Here is a 21,798-nt window from a genome sequence, read left to right as displayed (position 1 = left end):
AGTTGTCTGAATGCAGAGTGGATCCTCAGTGTGGGATGTTATATGGATCTTACCACGTCAGGATTTATGGTGGCAGCACACCGTGTTCCGCTTTCAGCTACGCATGCACACGCCCACTCCTTTGGCTGCATCCCTGCATGCACTGGGCCATACTACCCACACCGCTCAGTCACGTAGAAGGGGCTTTGGATTAGCATGGTGTTTTAGGAGAGCCGACACGCTGTTTCACAAAGTTGAAATGTAATATCTGCTCTCAAGTTCTGCGTGGGGAGGCCCCGCTCCGGGCCCGCAGACACACTGAGACTGTGGTGTGCAGAGGTAATAGCTGTAAGGTGACTCAGCAAATGAGCAGTGTTGGAACTTTTAAGACTTTTTAAAGAAAGGCTCTCTGAGAGTGTTTGTGTGAGACACAGTGAGGTATGCATGGCTAAATCCCTCCCTGCACACAAGTATGACATCCCATTGGCACCACCACACACACTTCCCTAAAGGTACAAAAAATAATCACGACAGCTCCCAAGGCAGTTCCAGGCGCAGCCACACACCTGCAAACTCACACACACGCACACACTTTTTCTTTACTTTCTCATACCCATGCACAGCACCTAGTGTGTGCAAGCCCACAGATTTCCTCCACGCCATTAAATGTCCCCAGAACTCTTATTCTGAAAGGGCCATAAATTATCTATTCCCCCTGTAGTTTGCTGAGACTCGGCAGTCAAGTCCTGTTGGACTTTTAGCCTTCAATTATTAAGTGAGTCAAAGTGGGAAGAGTGTAAAAATAACAGGCTGGTGTTTAATGGCTGAGATAAATGGTGTTGGTACAGCATACGGCTGTTTGGGAACTTGTTTTGCTTGTGTATTTATCCTGAAATTGATGGAAAAAAATCAGGAGTAATGAGGTAGATTTTCTGTGAAGTGATTGTTTAAAGCAATGATTCTCGACTTACGGCCTGAAGCCCAAATCTAGTCCCTGATCCGTTGCTTGGGTGGCCCCCCAACCATTTTCTAATTCACGCTAAATTGATTCAAATTGTTTTGGGAATTTTAGTATATATTAGGTACTAGAATGCATAAATCTGCATCAAAATAGAGCTTGTTTATTTGGACAATAGTGCGAGTGGAGGATCCCCGCACCCCCAACAGAGATCCAAGCTAAGCCCCTAATGTCCTAAAATCCTAGAAACATCCTAAAAAAAAAAAAAACATCCTTAGGTCCTATGTATATGTTTATGTTCATAAAATCCTTAAAACGTCCAAAAACCCTAGAAATGTCCTAAAATCCTAGAAACATCCTTAAGTCATAAAAATGTCCTAAAATCCAAGAAACATCCTGAAACCTGAGAAAATTCCTAATATCCTAGAAATGTTTCAGAATCTTAGAAATGTCCTAAAATCCTAGGAACAGCCTAAAGTCCTAGAAATGTCCCAAAACAGTAGAAATGTCTGCCAGTTGTCTCTATAAATATGCAAAAATCCTAGAAATGTCCTTAACTCCTATAAACATGTATGGGGCTGCTGCTACTGGCCCCTGGCCTCCTGACATTTTCCATAAGTGGCCCCAAACATAGCAAGTTGAGTATCCCTGTTTAGAGGGTCTCTTTCCCTGCCCCCCAAGTTGATTTTGAGTGACTGGTAGTCTACAGGCTCTTTTTTCCTCTGCTGAGGAGATGGGAAATACTCCGGTGACAGCATTGTTCAGGTTTCTCTGCTCTCCTCCAGCACTTGACTTTACTCTGATTTGAGGAAGAGAGGGAGAGAGAGAGAGAGGGAGAGAAGAGGGGGGTGGAGGAGTGGTGATTGAGCGCAAAGGGGGCAGGACTTTTTCTCTCCGGGTCCTATTAAGAGCAAACTTTGTGTTTTTGTTCTCCAAGTTCAGCTCAGTGCTCTCCAGCCTGCACACTGTTCCTCTCTGCTGCTGTGCTTTTTCCATTTTTTTCTCCTCAATGGTTTTGTTTGCTCGCCTGTTGGTTACTACTGTGACTGTTTTCATGGGGGATTTGGACAGCGGGAGGATGCGCTTTTTGGAAGAGCACATAAAAGTTGTCTCTTCGAGGTTGTTTTAGTGGATACTTTGATGTGTTTCGGGTTGAACAATGGTGCGGATCCTTGGAGCTGTGGCCGAGGGCATGCTCTGGTTTCGGCTACTGTTGCTGTGCGCAGTGGAGTTGGAGCTGGGAGCTGGGCTGACTACTTTCCAGGGTTTCTATCTTCCACCTGCCAACGGGTCGCTGCTCACACCTGCCCGGAGGACGGACGGGGTGGTGCGGACCATTGACCGGATTTACCACGGAGGAGGGAAGGTGGGCTACCTGGTGTACCTGGATGGGAGCCGGTTTCAGCTGGACATGGAGCGGGACGAGTCGGTGCTGTCGCATCACTTCAGCTCCCAGTATGTGCGGGCGATGATGGGAGAGAGCCCTCTGCAGCGCGAGTGCGCATACCGCGGGACAGTGGACTCCAACCCGGAGTCCCTGGCTGTTTTCAACCTCTGCGGCGGCGGGGGTCTCGAGGGCTTCTTCGCCGTGGACCACGCGCGCTACACTATCACGCCTATCATCAGGGCGAAGGGACACGAGCACGACGTGCGCGCCCTGCAGGACAAAGACGCGGAGAGCGCGCTCCATGTCTTCACGCGCGAGAGTTTCAGCTTTGAGGCTATGCGCGAGGGGCGCGAGAGTTGCGGGACGCGAGACGGGCGTAGGGGACGCAGGGATGCGGCGGGCAAACGCCGGCTCAGAGCGCGCGGGAAGGGGAGACGGGACAGGCTCGCGGCGGAGAGCGCAGGTGACCATGGCGCGCGCGGGCGAACGTGGTGGAGCCGGCTCGCCAAAGCTGCCGCTCCGCAGGCTGGCACGCGAAGTAAGAGGTCTGTGTCCCGCGCCAGACACGTGGAGCTGCTCCTGGTGGCCGACGACACCATGACCAAGAAATACGGCAAGGACTTGAACCACTACCTGCTCACACTGGCCTCCATCGCCTCTAAACTGTACGGGCACGCGAGCATCGAGAACCCCATCCGGCTGTCGGTGGTCAAAGTGACCGTGGTCACCGAGAAGGAGAAGGGGCTCGAGGTGACCAAAAATGCCGCTGCGACGCTTAAGAGTTTTTGCAAGTGGCAGAACCAGCAGAACCCGCTGGACGACGACCACCAGCACCACCACGACGCCGCCATCCTCTTCACCAGGCAGGTAAACAAACTCCCCTCACTCTCTGCACCTCCACCTGTCCGCTCCTGGCAGCTGGCAGGCGCCTGGTCTGCCTCTCCTCCGTCCCACACAGCGGAGCAGAGGCGGCTTAGCGCCCCGGTGTGATGCCAAGGCGGCAGAGTGACGCCACGGTTTGTTTTGGTTGTGATGGTGCACGCGGTGGCAGATGTAGCTAAGCACTTGGCAGATTGTGGATGGATTATTACAAACAGCTTATACACACTCTGTAGTGGAAATAACTCACACATGTCATCTTTTTTTATGATCTATTACCAGTGATGGAATGTAACTAAGTACATTTACTCAAGTACTGTCTTGAGTACTGAAGTATGAATTTGAGGTACTTCACTTGAGTATTTTATTTTCATGCGACGTTACACTTTTACTCCACTTTATGTATCTGACAGCTTGTGTTACTTTACAAATTAAGGTTTTTTTTTTTGCATAAAAACAGAGTTAATATAATATAATGTTTGTTGTAAAATAAATTACCAAACAGTATTTGCAACTACTGCTGCAACAAGTAGTTGTTTCGCGGAACATTAATTTCCAGCTATGTTGATAACCATTTGAGTCTTCTTCTAATACACACATATATACATACATATATAATATATACACACACACACACACACACACACATATATATATATATATATATATATATATATATATATAACATTTTGAGGGGTGCTGTTTTCAGTTTTGTTCAATTCTGTGTTTTTTTTCTTTTTCTTTTTTATCTATTCATTTTTGATGTTTTTTTTTCAGAAGTTTAAGGTTTGGTGTTTATTTTTTGAGTTTTATGATTTTTTTTTTTTGTTTTTTTGCTATACTTTTAAGTACTTCTTCCTGGTTATACTTCCTATTTATTTTTACTTAAGTACCATTTTCAGTGCAGCAATTTTACCTGTAACAGATTATTTTCACAGGATGGTATAAGTACTTCAAAAGTAAAGGATCTGAATACTTCTTACACCGCTGTCTGTTACAGTAATTATGGTATTATCCCCTTGAGCGAACAGGTAAGCGACATATAAAGTAGTTATTTTGGCCAAATGTGAATCATTTTGTAATTTGCATCACAATCAATCAGATGTGAAATCTGTGCAACCTGCTCCCCGTATGGCTCTGGTTATATCCATCCCTTTGTTTACATTTTCTTCCTCCTTTTCTCCTCCTCCTCTCTCTCTCCTTTCTGCTGAATCTTGTGCGTAATGCAGCGCAGTGTCTGTAAAACTCCATAAAAACTGTATTTCCTGCGCCTGGTGTTTTTCTAGGCAGGCTCTTCAGTCTCCAGCCTCCCCCTCCCAGTCCCCTGACAGCCCAAAAGCCTCGAAGTCTGTGTGATGTGAGGCGCGTGCCCGCTGACCCTGCGCTCAAATTCTTCCCACTGTAGGAGGTTTGAAATCAGCTGCTGGATGCATCGCAGAAATATCCCTAAAACTCCCTTGCAGTTAATTAGGTAGTCACTCCGGCCTTGCAGATCCTCTCTCTCTCTCTCTCCCTCTCTCTCTCTCTCTCTCTCTCTCTCTCTCTCTCTCTCTCTCTCTCTCTCTCTCTCTCTCTCTCTCATCACTACAGTTTGCACATTTTTTCCCAGTTACTTTTCCAGCGTCTGTCAGCTGGGGCTGGGAGCTGTCAGAAAAACAAACACATCCACCCTGCAAGAAGCCCTGCGTTTACCGAGACCACACTCATTTATCCCTTCTTTCACCGTCCCTTTCTCTTCCCTCCCTGCCTGGTCGAAAGCCGCAGGGCAGCAGATGCATTCTTCACCTCTCCGGGTGTGGCTTCACGGCGGTTAGCGAGTCAAGATAGCTGGCCTTGGATTGCGGTGTGTTCAGCTCATGCAGGATCTTGTCGTGGCTCGGGCGGAAAAAGCGAGCAGTGGTATTACCTCGGATCTCCTGCTGCAAGTTGGCAGCATCATGCATTGGCAGAGGAGCCGGTAGTGCATACTTGTGGTCAGTAAGCTGGCAAAGTGGTACAATCCCTGTGTGCCAACCACGTCGTGGCTCCTTAGTATCCCCTACACCTGCACGGGCTAACTGAAAGGGCTCAGGCAGAAGACGGTGCCATCCTCCGGTGGTTGGGTTTGGCACGTCAGGCAGGGTCAAGCGGGCATGGAAACAGTTATCCAGATACTTCTAGGGCAGCCTCAGAACAGGAAGACGGAGAGTCCAAGTGGACAGGAAACTAATGAAATATGACAGGCGGTATACTGTTGGCTTCTCTCTATTATGCTCAGGCTTTGATCCCATTAAAATACCCATGCTCACCATCGCAAAACCATCCGCTCTCAGTATCTTTCCATTGATTTCACATGTCTTTTCATCTCCAGGCAGTCCATGTTAGGAAAAATCTGTATAGATGGTGCATGATTTTAGCTCTTTTTAGAGGAAGAAGCCTCTAAGGCTGGAGATAAAATTGCTGTAAACTACATGTGTGGCTGCTATGCATCCCCTGCATTGGTTTGGCGCTTCCTGGCTGTGCAGGTCCCTCACAATTAACGCGACACTGATGCAAGATGCAGTATTTATATAAACAGCAGAGGCAACGTAGAGGGAATATGACAGAGAGACACGTACTCCTTATTGTCCCAGTGGGCTTTATTTAGAGGCCTAACACACCACCAAAGCCTTCTCTGCCCTGATCTCAGCATTACCATGATAGTAACCTCCACAGGTGTCGCCATGTTTGTTGTTTACATTCCGCACATCTTGTAGTTGTATACGGTCTAAGCTCCCTCCTCCAGCAACACGCGTAGCATATAGGCAAGTGTATTTACAAAACCACTCATGACACAGCCGGATGCTTCCATGAATGCAAGGTTAAACAGTAAGTATATCTCCGGCCTAAAACTGTATGTTGACACAACCTCCATTGTAATAGATGTTAAAGAGATAGTAAAAAAGTGGGGTTGTACGGATTACTTATCTATGGACAGTGTATTACAAACAGCAGATGTCTAGGCAGGCTCTGCTGTCTCCAGCCTCCCCCTCCCAGTCCCCTGACAGCCCAAAAGCCTCGAAGTCTTTGTGATCTGAGGCGCGTGCCCGCTGACCCTGCGCTCAAATTCTTCCCATGGTAGGAGGTTTGAAATCAGCTGCTGGATGCATCGCAGAATTATCCCTAAAATTCCCTCAAAGTTAATTAAGTACAATTTGGAGAAGCAGGCCACCTTCCCTTCACCCTCCACCTTCCAACCAACCTTCACTCCTGAACACGGAGGTCGTACTGTAGATGTGACCTGTCAGCACAAGAATCAGGTGATCCCACGGTGCTGCACACAGAGCGTATAATCATCCACTATGGCCCCTGTAACATAGTACAGACCTGAGTAACATTACAAGGCGGGCTCCTGATCCCTATCTGCTGCATTTCTGCAGAGCAGCTAAATGTGTGCAGAATAAGTAGATAATGCATGACTTGAGTTTATGGTTCAGGGCTTAATAAGCCCTATGAAAGCAGCCACAGCCTCATTTTAACTTTGACCTTTGGCCATTAAAAGGCATTTTCAGGAGTTTGTGTTTTGGCTGAGAACTTTAATTGCTGTTTCTTTAGCTTGTGGATGATTATGAGGGACTGAGAAGCAGGTCTGAGGTTTGTTTATGTTTTAACGCTGCAGGATAACAGACCGACTCTTAGTGTGTCCCGGAGATGTGGACTGGAATCACTTGATTTTGACTTGAGTGAGACAACAAGTAGCAAATGTGTTGTCTTTAGACACAATTTAACAAAATCCAAAAACACTTGCAACTGGACACCATTGACTTGTATCTTCAGTTGGGCTTGAGCATTTTGAATTTACAATACTTGATACCTTCCACCCTTCCCAAAGATAAAAAAGTGTGTTATTAAAAAAAAAGTGGGAAACGGATTAATACATTTCCTGATTTAACTAACATTAATCCAGTAGGACAACATTTGCCATGAAGAACTAACATTACATAACTGAGTAGCAGTTGAAAATATACCAAAAATAATTTAGTTTGTATACAAAAACTGTGCGGTGATCAACGACAACAAATGAAGTTGCACAAAGAAGAATAAAGTTTAGGCTAAAATTTAACGAGCAAATGTGCTGTGAGCTAATTAAATTACTGGTCAACAGTGCTATATGCCATTTACAGTGCAACGTCAGCACAACTTCGCTATGCTTATATTCAGTCGCACTTTTTTTTCACAAATAAAGTTTTGAAGTCTTTTGTAAATGAATATATTTTTTCTGTGTTAAAAGGACTTTATATTTGGTGTAGAGAGCTTAATATCTTGTTTAGGACTTGAAACTCAGTTTAAGACTTGATTCAGGACTTTTATGTCTTGACTGGGGACTGGAGTTTGCACTTGTCACTCTTGGCTTGAGACTGGACTCTGGACTTAGTCTTGACATGGGACTTGACTCGGGACTTGCCTCTCTTGACATGGGACTTGAGTAAAAAGACTTGAGGCTTACGTGTGACTTTCAACAGTGACTTGATCCCATCTCTGGTGTGTATCCACTCATACTGCAGCTCAGATGTTAGACAGGAAAAGAATGTGGGGTTTGAAGATGCTGACATGGATGTTTTCTATAAGAAACACACACTTTTATTTTTTAAGAGTGGCTCCCTGTACAGCATCAAGAGCGGCACAGAATCCATCACCTCACCAACAGGATATAGCCGTTACAGTTTCCATTGCCAGAATGCCAGTGAGGAAATTTGGCTTAGGTGCCTCATACCTTGCATGCTGCGTTTTGTGTTGAAAAAGAAGAAAATAAAGAAGTTTGATCTGTGAGGCGTGGTAACGTCTTTTTTCAGGGCTTTCTTAGGAAAATAACTTTGGCTGTAGCCCAGGTGGAAACTTAGCAGGAACAGACAAACTCTCTGTAGATACAGTTCAGATGTGCAGGAGGAAATGGTCTGCCTAATATTCATTTGTTCTGACTGTCAGAGGTGTCAAATAGGAGTTCATGTTTGAAAACAAATAACCTTTTTCATCAGTGTATTTGGAGCGACTTGAAAATAGAACCTGATTATTGTAGTTCGCTGAACTCGAACTGAAGCTTATTGAAGACTTTGTGACTGTGAAGTCAGACCAGCACCATTGTTCCCAGAGAGGACAGGGGGGGCATCAGGAGAGCAATGGGTTTGAGGGAGCTCGTCTCTTTGTGGTGAGGTCCAATTACTCCAACACCCCGTAGCCGCAGTGAGCTGACCCGTGTGGCAGTGTCACTCTGTTCCACACATACCAGCGCCGAAACAAAACAACGGGCACATTGAGGGGACTCGAGTGTGTATCTGTGTATATGGGAACATTAAATGTTATGCACGGCTGTGTTGGCTTGTTGTGAGCTCGGACAGTGGACAAAGCCCTACTGTAAGATGGACAGAGAGAGATGCAGAAATGTGGAGACATTTGATTCTTTTTTCATATGCCTCTTGCAGCAATAGCTCAAATATTTGGACAGACTTTGCTCGCAGGTATTTGTGATGCCAATGAAAAAGAACTGTTGACCTTTCCATCCTGGGTTGAGTTCCGGCCATTGTCAGATTCGCAATCATTATTTTAAATGTAGGAATTTAAAGAAGCTTTTTTTTTTGTACATTTGCCTTTACACTGCCATGTGAAGCGACCATGATAGACACAATATCACTTTACTTTTGATTCTGTATCACCTCATAAGATTCCATTAAAAGTTGATACACCGTACTAGTTAGCAGAAACACTAAGAGGGCCCTTATGTAATGATGATTGATGTAAGATACACACTGATTTAGACGCAGCGTGAACCGATACACAATCCATTTCCTCCACATGTGTGTTAAACTCATAGTTATGTCATTTACTATCTTCCAGTCAATGCTGGAATGTGCACATGAGCAAAGTTTGGACTCCTCCCTTTCCTGTGCACTTGTCCTCCTCCTCCATGTGTTTATGTATGTCTGTACATTAAAGTGTACATTTCCCAGCCTTCACCCCCGTCACAGCGAGCCCCCCTATTTGTTTTAACTGTTCCTGATATTTCACATGTGCTATACTTCGTCTGGTATATGTTGACAACCTGCTGACAGCTCTTGGATCCCAAAGCCTCGACCCCGAGCAGCCCCAGCTCTGTCGACATACGCGACTGGCCCGAGAGTTCAGTCTGCCCCGTGACAACACATGGGCCTCTTCACACTGTGATGCATCAGTGACTTTAAACTGCACTCCTGTTTGCAATCATGGTCTGAAGTTTTCTTTGAGCAGTGACCTCAGGCTGGTTCATGTCTTCAAGCAGAGAAAAATAACGCTGTTTATTAAGTTCTGCAATTCATACTTTTAGAAATCAGCTTTGTGTTGCACTTAAAAGTGCAACATTCAAGGAGTGGAAGTATGAAGTAGCATAAAATTAAAACTGCTTCACACTCTGTCAATCACTGGTGACTAATCATTAGTGACCTGTCCAGTCTGTGGCGGAGATCTGGTTGCTTTTGATGAGCAGGTTTGTTGAAATCAGCCTGCAGGGTGTTTTCATCGCACAGCTAAACTCACTCTGCAAGAGGGAAAATACTCTCTGTGTGTGTGTGTGTGTGTGTGTGTGTGTGTGTGTGTGTGTGTGTGTCTGTGTGTGTCTGTGTCTGTGTCTGTGTGTGTCTGTGTCTGTGTGTGTGTGTGTGTGTGTGTGTGTCTGTGTGTGTGTGTGTGTGTGTCTGTGTCTGTGTCTGTGTCTGTGTGTGTGTGTCTCTCTGGGTCTGGCTGGCTGTTTGTTTAACACAAGCCTTGGCTTAGATTGCAAGTGGACTTGTCTCACACACACACATACACACACAGCTCTGATTGCCTCCTGACCTCCACAACCAGCTTGCCACCTGTTCTCCTGTTATTTCTGCCAATATTTCTGTAACTCCTTGTTCTCTCAGATCTTCTCTTTAATATCCGGCATCCCTCAATCCCTCAACCCCCCAGAGTCTGATTCCCAAACTTTATTTCACTTTCCCTCCCTCTTCGTAAGCTTGTGTGAGAGGCCTGTGGATGAAAACAAAGTTGGTGAGAGAGTTGGTGGTGGGTTGAAGTAAATAATGCAGAGATAGTGATATTTCCATTTTTCTTTGACTCACGTGTTTCCTGTTTCAGTGAAAACCGTGTATACAGGAGAGATAGAAACAAAAACAGTTCTTGTACAAGAGCCTGGGAGGGGGTGAATGAATAAATAAATGAAATGGAGGGAGGTGTAAAGAATGTCAGGGTGAAAGAGGGTGAGAAACAGGGAAAGAGAAACAACATATGAGGACACTTTTCTATATGTTTTCTCTGTCTGGTTTAAAAAAAACAAGCTTCCTTTATCCTTTTTTGATCTTGTATACACATCAAAAAGACAAACCTCTATGCATGCAGCATGTTTGTTTTCTTCTTGCAGTAGTAGAATAAGTCTTCAGGTCCTTTAATTACGTACAAGTACTAATACCACCCTGTGAAAATACTCTGTTACAAGTAAAAGTCCTGATTTGGAAATGGTGCATAAGTAAGTAAAAGTCAGTAAGTATAATGAGGGAAATATACTTAAAGTAATAAAAGTAAAAGTATGCAATGCAGAAAAATCAACTTATTTAAAAAAAAAAAAAGAAAAAAGCACCCAAAAAACTCAAAATTATTGAAAAAATAGAGAAACAGAAAACACACAAAACCTTAAAATTATAAAAACACCCCAAAACTCTAAACTATAAAAACTTCTCCTTCTGTTTTCTGTAGTATAGTATACAAGTATGAACCTCTTTATTCACATGTATAATTATGTGCATGTGACAGTATTTGTATTTGTGTGTGTGTGTGTGTGAGTGTGAGTGTGAGTGTGAGAGTGAGCGAGAGATGTCCCACCCAGTCTGTCATGTGTGTAAGCTCTGAACACAAGGCAGTTTGTTCCAAAGCGACCCTCGATGAACGGGTAAACACCCTCCCCAGAGAGCCTCTCACACACACACCAGCAGGCCTGTCAGCACCGCTTAACAACACGATTCATCCTCTCTACGGGACGTGTGTGTGTGTGTGTGTGTGTGTGTGTGTGTGTGTGTGTGTGTGTTTTCTCTTTTTGGCACATGTGCACATGCACGGATGTTTGCCCATATGTTTTTGTGCCATATGCACAAGCAGACTAAGCATGTCCTGCTGTATTGTTGTGGGTACGCACATGCACACAGGCCCGTGTGCAGGCGTCTGCATTCTGATGTGACGGTACGATTAACTGATTGATCTGTGCGTTCGGCAGGGCCAAGCAGTGCACCCCGAGGCCTCTTCTGTATGGACATGTGTGGGAATCAAAACAAAGATCAATACTGTGCGCTCTGCCACCCCATGGGGGAGGCACAGAGATGGTGGAGGCAGGGGAAGGAAGCGGGAGCAGTGGGAGAAAAATTAAAGCGACATGCCATCAATTTCACATGTCAAAATCACCACACACAGGAAGTTCTAATCAGCCTGTGAAAGAAAACCGTTCAGTTTATATCACTGCAATGCCTCAGCAAGCACTCGGAGACTTATTTAATGTAGTGTTTGTGTTACAAACTGGAGTTGTGGAGTTAAAAGTGTCTCCAGTGGGACTCGAAAGGGGGATGGTTCATGTAGTCTTTCCATAACAGGCCTAAAATCCGTCGTTTAGAAGACAATAAGTGACCCTGTCTTGACTTTTTGTTGCATCAAGTTAAATATTGGTCAGTAGATTAAAATACAAAAAAAATTGGAGTACTTTTACTTGTTTAAATTGCATAGAATTTTTTTTCAGGCAGTCCCTTGTTTGTTTGTTTTGTTTTTAGATTGTTTTACTTTTTGGTTTTTTGCAAATTTTCAGGAAATTTTCTTGTGACTTTTTACTAATTTGTTGCAAATGTTTGAGTCATATATTGTTAAGTTGCTCATTGCCTTCCTCCCATGTTTTTAAAAGAAATCAAGCTGATTCGCTCAAATTTTACATACTCAGGTGCAGGTACAGACTCATACTATGGACTCACAGGATGTTTTGTTTTTCATCACATTGGCAGAAAAGGGCTTCCATAGTTGTAAGAGAGTTAACAGTAAAATCAGTTAAAAATGAGTTTTCCATAGTTTTCTTTGGATAAATGCAAGCTTACAGTGATTCTTCTATCCAGGACCTCTGTGGCCACCACTCCTGCGACACTCTGGGCATGGCGGACGTCGGCACCATCTGCTCTCCAGAGAGAAGCTGTGCCGTCATCGAGGACGACGGGCTTCACGCTGCATTTACTGTTGCGCATGAGATCGGTAAGCATGGATACTCAAACAAAGAGGTAAACTCTCCAGGGCCTGCACATCTGTTAGCACATCTATCTTGCTGATGAATATCACAAGAGTGTTGTCTGATGTCATTCAGCTGATTCCCGAGCGATCGTTGTGTTTTCTTTTCTCATTCTTGCTGCATGTGCAAACCTTTAATCAGCTCTGCACATCTCATCTTCTCTCAGGTCACCTGCTCGGCTTGTCCCATGACGACTCAAAGTTCTGTGAAGAGCGTTTCGGAGTGAACAGCGACAAGCGGCTCATGTCATCCATCCTCACCTCCATTGACGCCTCCAAACCGTGGAGCCGCTGCACCTCGGCCACCATCACAGACTTCTTTGACGATGGAAACGGTGAGCATGGGAGAAAATGCAGAGCAATAAAGGCTCCATGCTCAGTTCTTTAACAGTGAGAACTTTTCCCAGCCATCAACAGATGTGAATTTGACTGGTGAGAGCTTTTCTCCCATAGTACCTTTAACTGAGGGCGGTTTACAGCCAAACAAGGCTGCAATCTCCGGTCAATAAAGACTTATTTACAATCCTATTAACTTCTTAAAGAGTGTAGTTGCAGTGCAGCCGAGACAACAATGGCAGGAAATCAAGATGAGTCATAATTCATCATAGAGTGTCATTTTAACCGTAAAGCATCACCAGTTGACATTTTGTTAAAAATAAAATAAAATAAATTAAAAAAATACTCCATTGCTTGTGGCAAAATTTATATAGCAACTGCATCATTTCAAGCTTGGCAGTATCTGCTGCTTCAGCGCTTTCATTAAGTGATAAGTCATACACGCCTATTCTGTCAACAGACTAAAATAGATTAAGAGAGAGATGACTGCTCTGTATAATCAAACATAGGTCAAAACCTGTGTCAGGTGAAAATGGGAAACAACAGGATAAACAGGAAAAAAACACAGGCACTCCAAAAATATGGAAAATGAAGAGGAATTACATAATTAAAGTGGCTAAATAATTAAAAAAGGTTGTTTTTTTTAACGATTTAGCCACTTTTTAAAGTAATTCATTCTCGTTTTCTTCCTGTTTAAACTAAGACAGATGTCTAAGCACGCCATAAACTCACCAGCCAAGACTATGTAGGGTGCATACCTTTTTATGCCTTCGCGCTGGTGATAGCTGTGGCTGCAGGCATTATTTTTTGGGGGTTGTCTGTCTCATTCTCGTGAACACGATATCTTAGGAACACCTTAAGGACATTTCCTAAACTTTAGCACAAACATTCACGGGGACTCAAGAATGAACTCGCCTGTCTCTTTATTGTGAACATGATATCTCAACAACACTTTGAGGGAAGTTTCTCTTAAATGTGGCAGAAATGTACATTTTGAGTCAATGAACTGCTTAGATTTTAATGGGCAAAGGTCAAGGGCACTGTGACCTTGCATCTGCCTCATTCTTTGAAACACAATAGCTCAAGAACACCATGAGAGAATTTCGTCAACTTGATGACACTAATCTTTGGTGTTCACCTTATCATTCCCTTTGTTTTCTTTCCTGCTGCAGCCGAGTGTCTCCTCGACACTCCCCGCCAGCCCCTGCTTGGTTCTGAGGAGCTCCCAGGTCAGAGCTACGACGCCGTCCGCCAGTGTCGCCTCGCCTTCGGCCCGGAATACACCGTCTGCCCGGGCATGGACGTGTGTTCTCGCCTGTGGTGCGCTGTGATTCGCCAGGGACAGATGGTGTGTCTAACCAAGAAGCTGCCGGCCGTAGAGGGGACGCCCTGCGGGAAAGGACGCATCTGCCTGCAGGGAAAGTGTGTGGACAAGACCCGCAAGAGACACTACTCGGTGAGTCGCATGAGAATATGGAGGACATGGAGATGGAAGGTGACTATAAAAAGGACTAAAATCAGAAATAGATTGCTTTTTATAGTTCAAAAGGCTTTATTTTAAGCACTTATTTCTACAAACTTGTCTGTGGGGGACAAAAATAAAAAGGAATACACCTATTAAAAACAGCGCAGCTATTAGGACCGAATAAGATAGAAGTAGAAAAAGAGAAAGAAGAGAAAAGAAATGTCATTTTGTGACTTCATTGTGTGGTCTGCTTCACTTGTGCCACTGCCGATCTGTGCTATTTGTTCTTTTGGCCTCACTTAAACAGATCTAAATTGAATTTGGCCTTAACAAGTCAAAGGACCGAATCTATTCTTGGCAGGCTGTGACACTCTGTGTGTGTGTGTGTGTGTGTGTGTGTGTGTGTTGCGTGTGCGTCACAAAGAATGGGAAAGAGTATTTTCTTTGTGTTTATTTGTCACATGACGTTTGACAGCTCTGACTCGATCTTTGGCAGACGGCTGTACGTGTGGATCCGGCCCAAGTGCTGACTCGCTTCGTATGACGTCCAGTTTACTGCTCAGGGCAACATTTAGCTCCTTTCATTTTAGCCCTCACAATCTTTTAAAATCTCTAGATATTTCTTGCAGTATGATTGCAGATTAAGCAGCTTTGTGGAAGGAAAACTTAATGGAAAAGCAGAACTATGGGGTTATAAAATCAACTTTGTCTCATAAATTGTTAAAAGCTACTTATCCAGTCGTTTTTTTATCGCGGATGACTCATGTAGCGTTGGTTGGAAAAACACAAAAATAAGTACTTTAAGAATTTCATTCAGGCTGTTCCTCAAGGCAAGCATGTGAGCTGTTCCACCACAATTCAAGTCATGCTGTCTTAATGAGGACCTTTATCACAACTGGAGCCTCGTTCCTTTTCTGTCTGTCTCTTTTGCACGCCACTATACATTTTTCTTTATCACAAATCTCTCTCTATAGGGCTTTCCCTGTGACACGTGGCTCAGCCAGCTCTGACTTCCAACACATCTGATAAGCACTAATTGTCCTCTCTCATCTCCTCTTTCTTTTCCCTTCATCCCTCTCTCCTCTCTGATCTCTCCTCTTGCTGTCATTTCCCTCCTCTTTCATCTTCCCTCTCCTCTCCTCCCTCTCCCAGGCGTCCAACCACGGCAGCTGGAGTTCGTGGGGTCCTTGGGGTGCGTGCTCCAGAACTTGCGGAGGCGGGGTGCAGTTCGCCCAACGCCTGTGTAACAACCCGCCACCACGGAACAACGGACGCTACTGCACAGGGAAGAGAGCCATCTATCGGTCCTGCAATGTCACACCATGTCCTGCATCAAGTGAGTGTGACAACATAACAACCCCATTTTCAGAAAAAGTATTTTGATCCTTTACTTAGGTAAAAGTAATAATACCACACTGTAAAATTACTTTGTTTCAACTTGAAGTCCTGCATTGAAAATTTTACTTAAGTAAAAGTATATTTAGGAGAAAGTAAAAGAATCAAATGCAGAAAAATTGTTAGAAAATTAAAAAAAATAAAAAACACCCCCAAAGTCAGAATTATTTAAAGGCAATAGCAACACCCAAAAAAAACTAAAATTATGAAAAATAATAATAAAATTACTAAATATTTTTTTAAAAAAAAATTTTTAAATATATTTTTTATTTTTGACTTAAAAAAATAACATTAAAAAAATTAAAAAGATTGTCATTGTTTATCAAAATACTGTTTATTTATCATGCAAAATATATTTCTCTTTTAATCTAGATAAGAATTTCAGGCAGGAGCAATGTGAAGTGCGCAATGGCCCCCAGACAGATCCTAAAGGGGTGAAGACGTACGTTGAGTGGGTGCCTAAGTACGCAGGAGTCCTCCCTAAAGATGTGTGCAAGCTCACCTGCAGAGCAAAAGGAACGGGATACTATGTGGTGTTCTCTCAGAGAGTAAGTTAGTTCAAATAAAAAAGGTACAGTGTATTTACTGAGGGGAATATATGTGGCAAAATGATTTTGTGACTGTCTGTCTTCAGGTGGTAGACGGTACAGAGTGTCGTCCTTACAGCAGCTCGGTGTGCGTCAAAGGGAAGTGTATACGGACAGGCTGCGACGGCATCATTGGCTCCAAGCTGCAGTTTGACAAGTGTGGTATATGTGGAGGTGACAGCACAGGATGTATACGAGTTGTGGGCAACTTCACCAAGAAGAGGTAAGAAAAAATGTTCATTATTCATCTCGACATCATGGGAATGGAGTGCATACAGATATTTGCACACATGCATCATAGGACAGTCTCAGTACAGACATAGTACGTTTGTACACAGAATTTAGAGAAGCATTCAAGTACTTTCACACTTTTACAGTATGCTTAAGTGATAATTCTGCACTGATATGATGTTGGCAGAATGAGAACATGAAAACACACAATATTTCAAGCTAGTAATCCCTTTGCATACTTTTTCACATTATCTCTAACATGTCTTGGTATCATGATTGTCTGCTGAGCTCAGTTTTCATATTTGATTATCAGTAAAAACAGAATCTACATATGGATGCAGAATCAGCTATGATTAACTGTGATAATGCTCAATTTTGCTTGTGAAAAAACAGCCCTAAAAATGATCATAGAATGTACTGACAATGTACTGACTGATACTGGCCTTTGACCCCAAAGGCTTTATCGTCATCACACGAAAGCCATTAATATGCTGAGTTTCATTTTAATGCAAAGCCAGTAATGATTAAAAAAAAAAAAAACAGGCCTTATTACGTGCTGATCTGACCTCTCTACTTTCCCTCTTGCCAAACAGTAAGGGCTACACTGACGTGGTGAAGATCCCCGCAGGCTCCACCCACATCAAGGTCCGTCAGCACAAGGCCAAGGACCAGACCCGCTACACCGCCTACCTGGCCCTCAGACGGCCCAACAACGAGTACCTCCTAAACGGCAAGTTCATGATCTCCACCTCCGAGACAATCATCCCACTCAACGGTTCTGTGCTCAACTACAGCGGCTGGAGCCAAAGGGATGAGTGGCTTCACAGCATGGGCCCCGGGGCCCTCCAAGAACCCTTGGTGGTCCAGATTTTAGCAACAGATGCTAAAAAGCCCTTGGATGTTCGTTACAGCTTCTTCATGCCCCGTCGGACAGCCCCGCAGCAGCCGCCGTCAGCTCCACTCATCCCCAACCCAAAGTCGACCCCTCTGCAGAGCACTACCACAACTACAACAAGAACCACCACCACCAGAAGCACCACTACATCTTCTTCCACTCCACCTGTCCTGATCCTGGGGCCACCAACAGCTCCAGTTCCCTCCACACCAACGCCAGGGCCCCACTGGGTAACAGGGTCCTGGATGACCTGCTCCAGGACTTGTGACACTGGCTGGCAGAGCCGGACGGTGCAGTGTAAGGACCAAGATGGGAAACTGTCCAAGGGCTGCACTTTAGGCGCCCGACCCTCCGCCTTCAAACACTGTCTGGTGAGGAAATGTTGAGGCTGCAGGAGAAGGAACAGGACTTGTTAGACAAGAAACAATTCGTAGTAAGAAGTTCAATCTGTACATCTGATCTCAAGTGCTGGATGTGGGACTACAGACCAATGAACCTTAAACAGGACTGTGAATGTCGGCGGAAAGCGCCTGGACCACACAGAGACAGATTGTCATGGATGTACCTGACCATATGCCAGAGGAATGTCCCAGAGTCACAGTAGCTATGCAGAGCACGAGTAGAACGGAGGACAGTGTCCGTAAGACAGTGACAAGGTTGGCCCTGGCTTAGCTAAGGACTGAGTTGCATGTCATTTCCACATGGACAGTAACTGATTGTCTTTACTTCAGTCTCCAAACCTTGGAGGCTTAGTGTGTGTTGCCCTGTAATGGCATGCCTGTCGTGTTTTGTATGCTATTCCATGTGTTCTAATCACTGTGGGGACTTGGAAGTTGCACCCCTTTGTCTTTTTTCATGAGTGCGTCCAAGACAAGAGCCTCAACAGTGGGAAGCATCCGGTATTCAACTTTTTGTAATTTCTTGCCCTGTCCTACGTCCATCATAGTTCGTCCCGTATTACTCTTTTAACTCAGTCACCGAACGGCTTATAAAATTCGTTATGGGCAGAATCTTGAGAAAACAGACTCACTGTATGGGAGGCAATCTTTGTAGCAACTGCCATGACATCATGAATGATAAAAATATTGCACAAGATGTCTCTTTCAATAACCAACTTTAGTGCATCTCTGCTGCATTATTACTAAAAATGTTGGTCTCCTCACCTTCTGATTGCCTACCAATCTCTCATCTTCTAATTTCCAATCAATATTCTCCCCGTAAAGAATTTTATGAGCCGCTCAGTAACAAAAATGTCAACTTTACAAGAGATGTACATATGTATGATGGTCCTGGATCAGGAATACACATATGCCCCATCCGACAAATTTCTGTTCAAACAAAAATGCAAAAACACGATGGAAGCACTGTCAAGAGCATGCAAAAACAAACCACGGCGATACAACTTTAACCCGAAATCCACACATAGAAAAAGATGTTGGTCCTTTAAAGCTATTACTGAACCTGGAGCAGTGACCTCTGTAGTGTACTCTGATGCCTCTGTCCCTCAATATAGTAGAAAAATAACTCTAGATTTACATAAAAACATGTAAGAAGGCCACGTTAGCAAGTTGTGACGTATGTGACCCCTCACAATGGAGAATACCGGGCCACCTCTGGTGTTACAAGCCAAAAAGTCCAGTTTTCCTGTCTACACATCAACACCATAGACTATAAAAAAACTGACCTAGGGATCAGTCTATGGAGACTGACTCACTTTTGGTGCCACCCTCAAATGGCCATTCAAGAAACTCCAGTTTTTGGCTTCATTTTTCAGCCCCGGAGGTTGCAGCTTCTGAGTTTTTTAAAAGATTCATATTCAGTGACTTAAAATGCAGTTTGTTTATGGACAAAAGACCAAAACTGATAGGAAAAGCTTTGTTCTCAATTTATACCTTTCTTCATGTAGACTAGGTCTTTATTTGACTAATTTGTCCAGCTGAAAACACAGAGACAGCACAAGAGGAGGGGAAGATTGATCACAGACTTTCACATTGTGGTGACTATAATGTGAAGACACAAAGACACGAGTCACCTGCACGGCGTAGAAACAGCAGTGTGGTGCGACAGGATAAAAAGTGAGCATATGGTGGCCTTCAGAGGACAAGCTTTAGTTAAAGTGACGAAGGGGCAAAGTAACTTTGACACTCCTCAATGTTTATGGAGGTTATTGATGACGAACAGGTTTGGGGCAGTGCTTGATTTTTGTTGTGTGCATGTGCGTGTGCCTGTGCGTGTGTTTGTGTGTGTGTTTGTCTTCGTCATGCACATTCATGTACCCAGGCCTGTGTTTTAAGCACATACAGTATGTACCGTGAACATGTGCATCTTGAAGCGTCTTCACTCTCAGCTCCGTTTGTATCGGTCATTATGCTGGTGCTGGGAGGTTTACGATCCTTACGTTCTATCGTGAAGGTCAATATCTGTTTGTTTGTTTGTTTATCTGTTTAGAAAGCAATGCTAATATGACAATGTGTGCCCTGGATACTCGCAACGACAGCAAGGGAGATACTAATGCAGTCATTAATGTCCCTTTGCAATTCAACTCTATTCATTCTCTTTCTTTCCATCACTCATTCTTTATGTTACATCCTGTATTTGTTTTAACCTGTTTCCAACCCTGACAGGTGGTATTTGCCACATCACAACAATTACGATTATGCCACAAAATAGATAATTTTAAAGGACAGTTCACCCAAAATGCAAAAAAAGATCATGAGTTTTGAGAGTGTGTGCCTGAAGCCCAGTAGATCAATCGTTCTTCTTTTTGGCGGTCACAGCTTTGAAAAATTACTTTTCAGATTTTCAGCAGAAACTTGTAACTCCAAAAACAACACCTCCTTTACTTCAGACAATCCACAGACGTCACGGTCAACAACCTATTTGAAACGAGTTTCTGATGAAGTAGTAATCAATGACGACAGGGCAGCACTGATACTGGAAAGTGATATTGCTGTTGATTTAAAGGGACAGTACATGTTGTTTCACTGTACATGTTGTGCTTTTTATCAATCTAGATAGTTTTAATGTGTGTTGGGTGTTGGAGATATCGGTTGTAGAGATTTCTGCCTTCTCTTCTGTATAATTAAACTAGATGGCACTCGGCTTGAGGTGCTCAAAGCAGCAAAAAATACATTTGAAAAATTTGACAGTAATGTCTTTTACCAGAAATCATGACGTGGTTACTCAAGATAACCCACAGACCTTGTTATGTACAGTTCACGTAGGAACTATTTTCTTTCTATGGAGCCAGTGCCAGGAACTTTTGGCCTGGATCTGCCAAAAGTTTAAAAATTACGCATACAAACATCTCCTAATCAACACGTCATGTTTGTTTCATTTGTGCAAAAACTGAAGCAGAAAAACAAAGATTTACCCCAAAGTTTCCCATTTTAATGCTAAGCATTAATAGTAAATCTATGCTAATATCAAGTTGACATATTTGAGTTAGGTATCAATCTTCTTGTCTAACGTTTGAGAACGTGAATAATAATTTCATTATCATTACCACTAGATTTTTTTTGTAGTTTTGGGTGAACACATGCTTTAAAGTCCTCCACCAAAATCTCACAACATCATGCTTTAATTTGGTTATTTAATCAAGGATGCAGTTAGAGTATAGATGATGTATATTACATATCACATGGAAATTTTGAAAATACCTTCCTGTAATCATGTAAAAATTTCCAACACCTCATTTATTTTCACGTGTGGCAAACCTTACCCATGGTGCACCTGTGCAGGAGAACACAAACCAATAAGAAAGGTTTTAATATAGTTCATGACCCGGGTCAACATACCACTAACACAGTGTCCTCTCTTCTTCCCTCACACATTACAGATTTATTTACACAATGTAGACATTTTTGTACAATGAGTAGATCTTTCATATATGTCTTAGTATTCAACCATATTTACACAGAAATGTACACGCACAGACACACTGAAACAATCCATACACACATATACACACACAACCTACTCTGACTCTTCCAGTGGGGAAATCCCTCTCTCTGAACGACAGAAACACAGCACTGAACTTGTAATTTATTGTTTGTACAACTGGTATGTGTGAATAAATAAGAACAATGAGATGAGTTTTATTTATTATAGTAATTTTGTATCAAATTACTATTTAACTTAGGAATATGACTGTGCAGAACCATTCCTTTGTAAGAATATAGTGTTTCTTTTCTAGTCATCCACATGAATATATGTACATAAAATCTATATATTTAAATACCTTTGTGTCTGTTGTTTATTTTGTCATGGAATTAGCACATTTATAGGTTATGTCTTTCATGTGATTTAACGGTTGCATGTCACACTATTACTAAGTTATGACAGGAAGACCATAGTCATTGTGGCATTTTGCCCCTTTAACACACTTTTGTTTTTGCTCCTACCTTC

General features: G+C 43.3%; 1 protein-coding gene across 1 annotated transcript; it reads left to right on the top strand.

The window, feature by feature from the left end:
* The first annotated feature begins 1,374 nt into the window (after positions 1 to 1,374).
* LOC121962676 (A disintegrin and metalloproteinase with thrombospondin motifs 5) lies at positions 1,375 to 20,463 on the top strand. Its single transcript, XM_042512920.1, has 8 exons — positions 1,375 to 3,191; positions 12,317 to 12,449; positions 12,650 to 12,817; positions 13,991 to 14,274; positions 15,436 to 15,619; positions 16,051 to 16,226; positions 16,313 to 16,488; positions 17,090 to 20,463. The coding sequence occupies exons 1-8, from the start codon at positions 2,097 to 2,099 to the stop codon at positions 17,775 to 17,777; spliced, it is 2,904 nt and encodes a 967-aa protein (XP_042368854.1). The 5' UTR covers positions 1,375 to 2,096; the 3' UTR covers positions 17,778 to 20,463.
* The last annotated feature ends 1,335 nt before the right edge of the window (positions 20,464 to 21,798 follow it).

Source organism: Plectropomus leopardus, chromosome 24 (genome assembly GCF_008729295.1).
Source record: "Plectropomus leopardus isolate mb chromosome 24, YSFRI_Pleo_2.0, whole genome shotgun sequence".
NCBI lineage: Eukaryota > Metazoa > Chordata > Actinopteri > Perciformes > Serranidae > Plectropomus > Plectropomus leopardus.
Note: the sequence above shows the minus strand (reverse complement) of the source record. Positions and strands in the feature narration are given on the sequence as shown.

Bases quoted from the DNA above. Each gene is read 5' to 3' on its own strand.
- LOC121962676 (XM_042512920.1), top strand. From the start codon at position 2,097: ATGGTGCGGATCCTTGGAGCTGTGGCCGAGGGCATGCTCTGGTTTCGG. The intron at 15,620-16,050 runs GTGAGTGTGACA...CTTTTAATCTAG, and splicing joins CACACCATGTCCTGCATCAA to ATAAGAATTTCAGGCAGGAG. The intron at 16,227-16,312 runs GTAAGTTAGTTC...GTCTGTCTTCAG, and splicing joins ATGTGGTGTTCTCTCAGAGA to GTGGTAGACGGTACAGAGTG.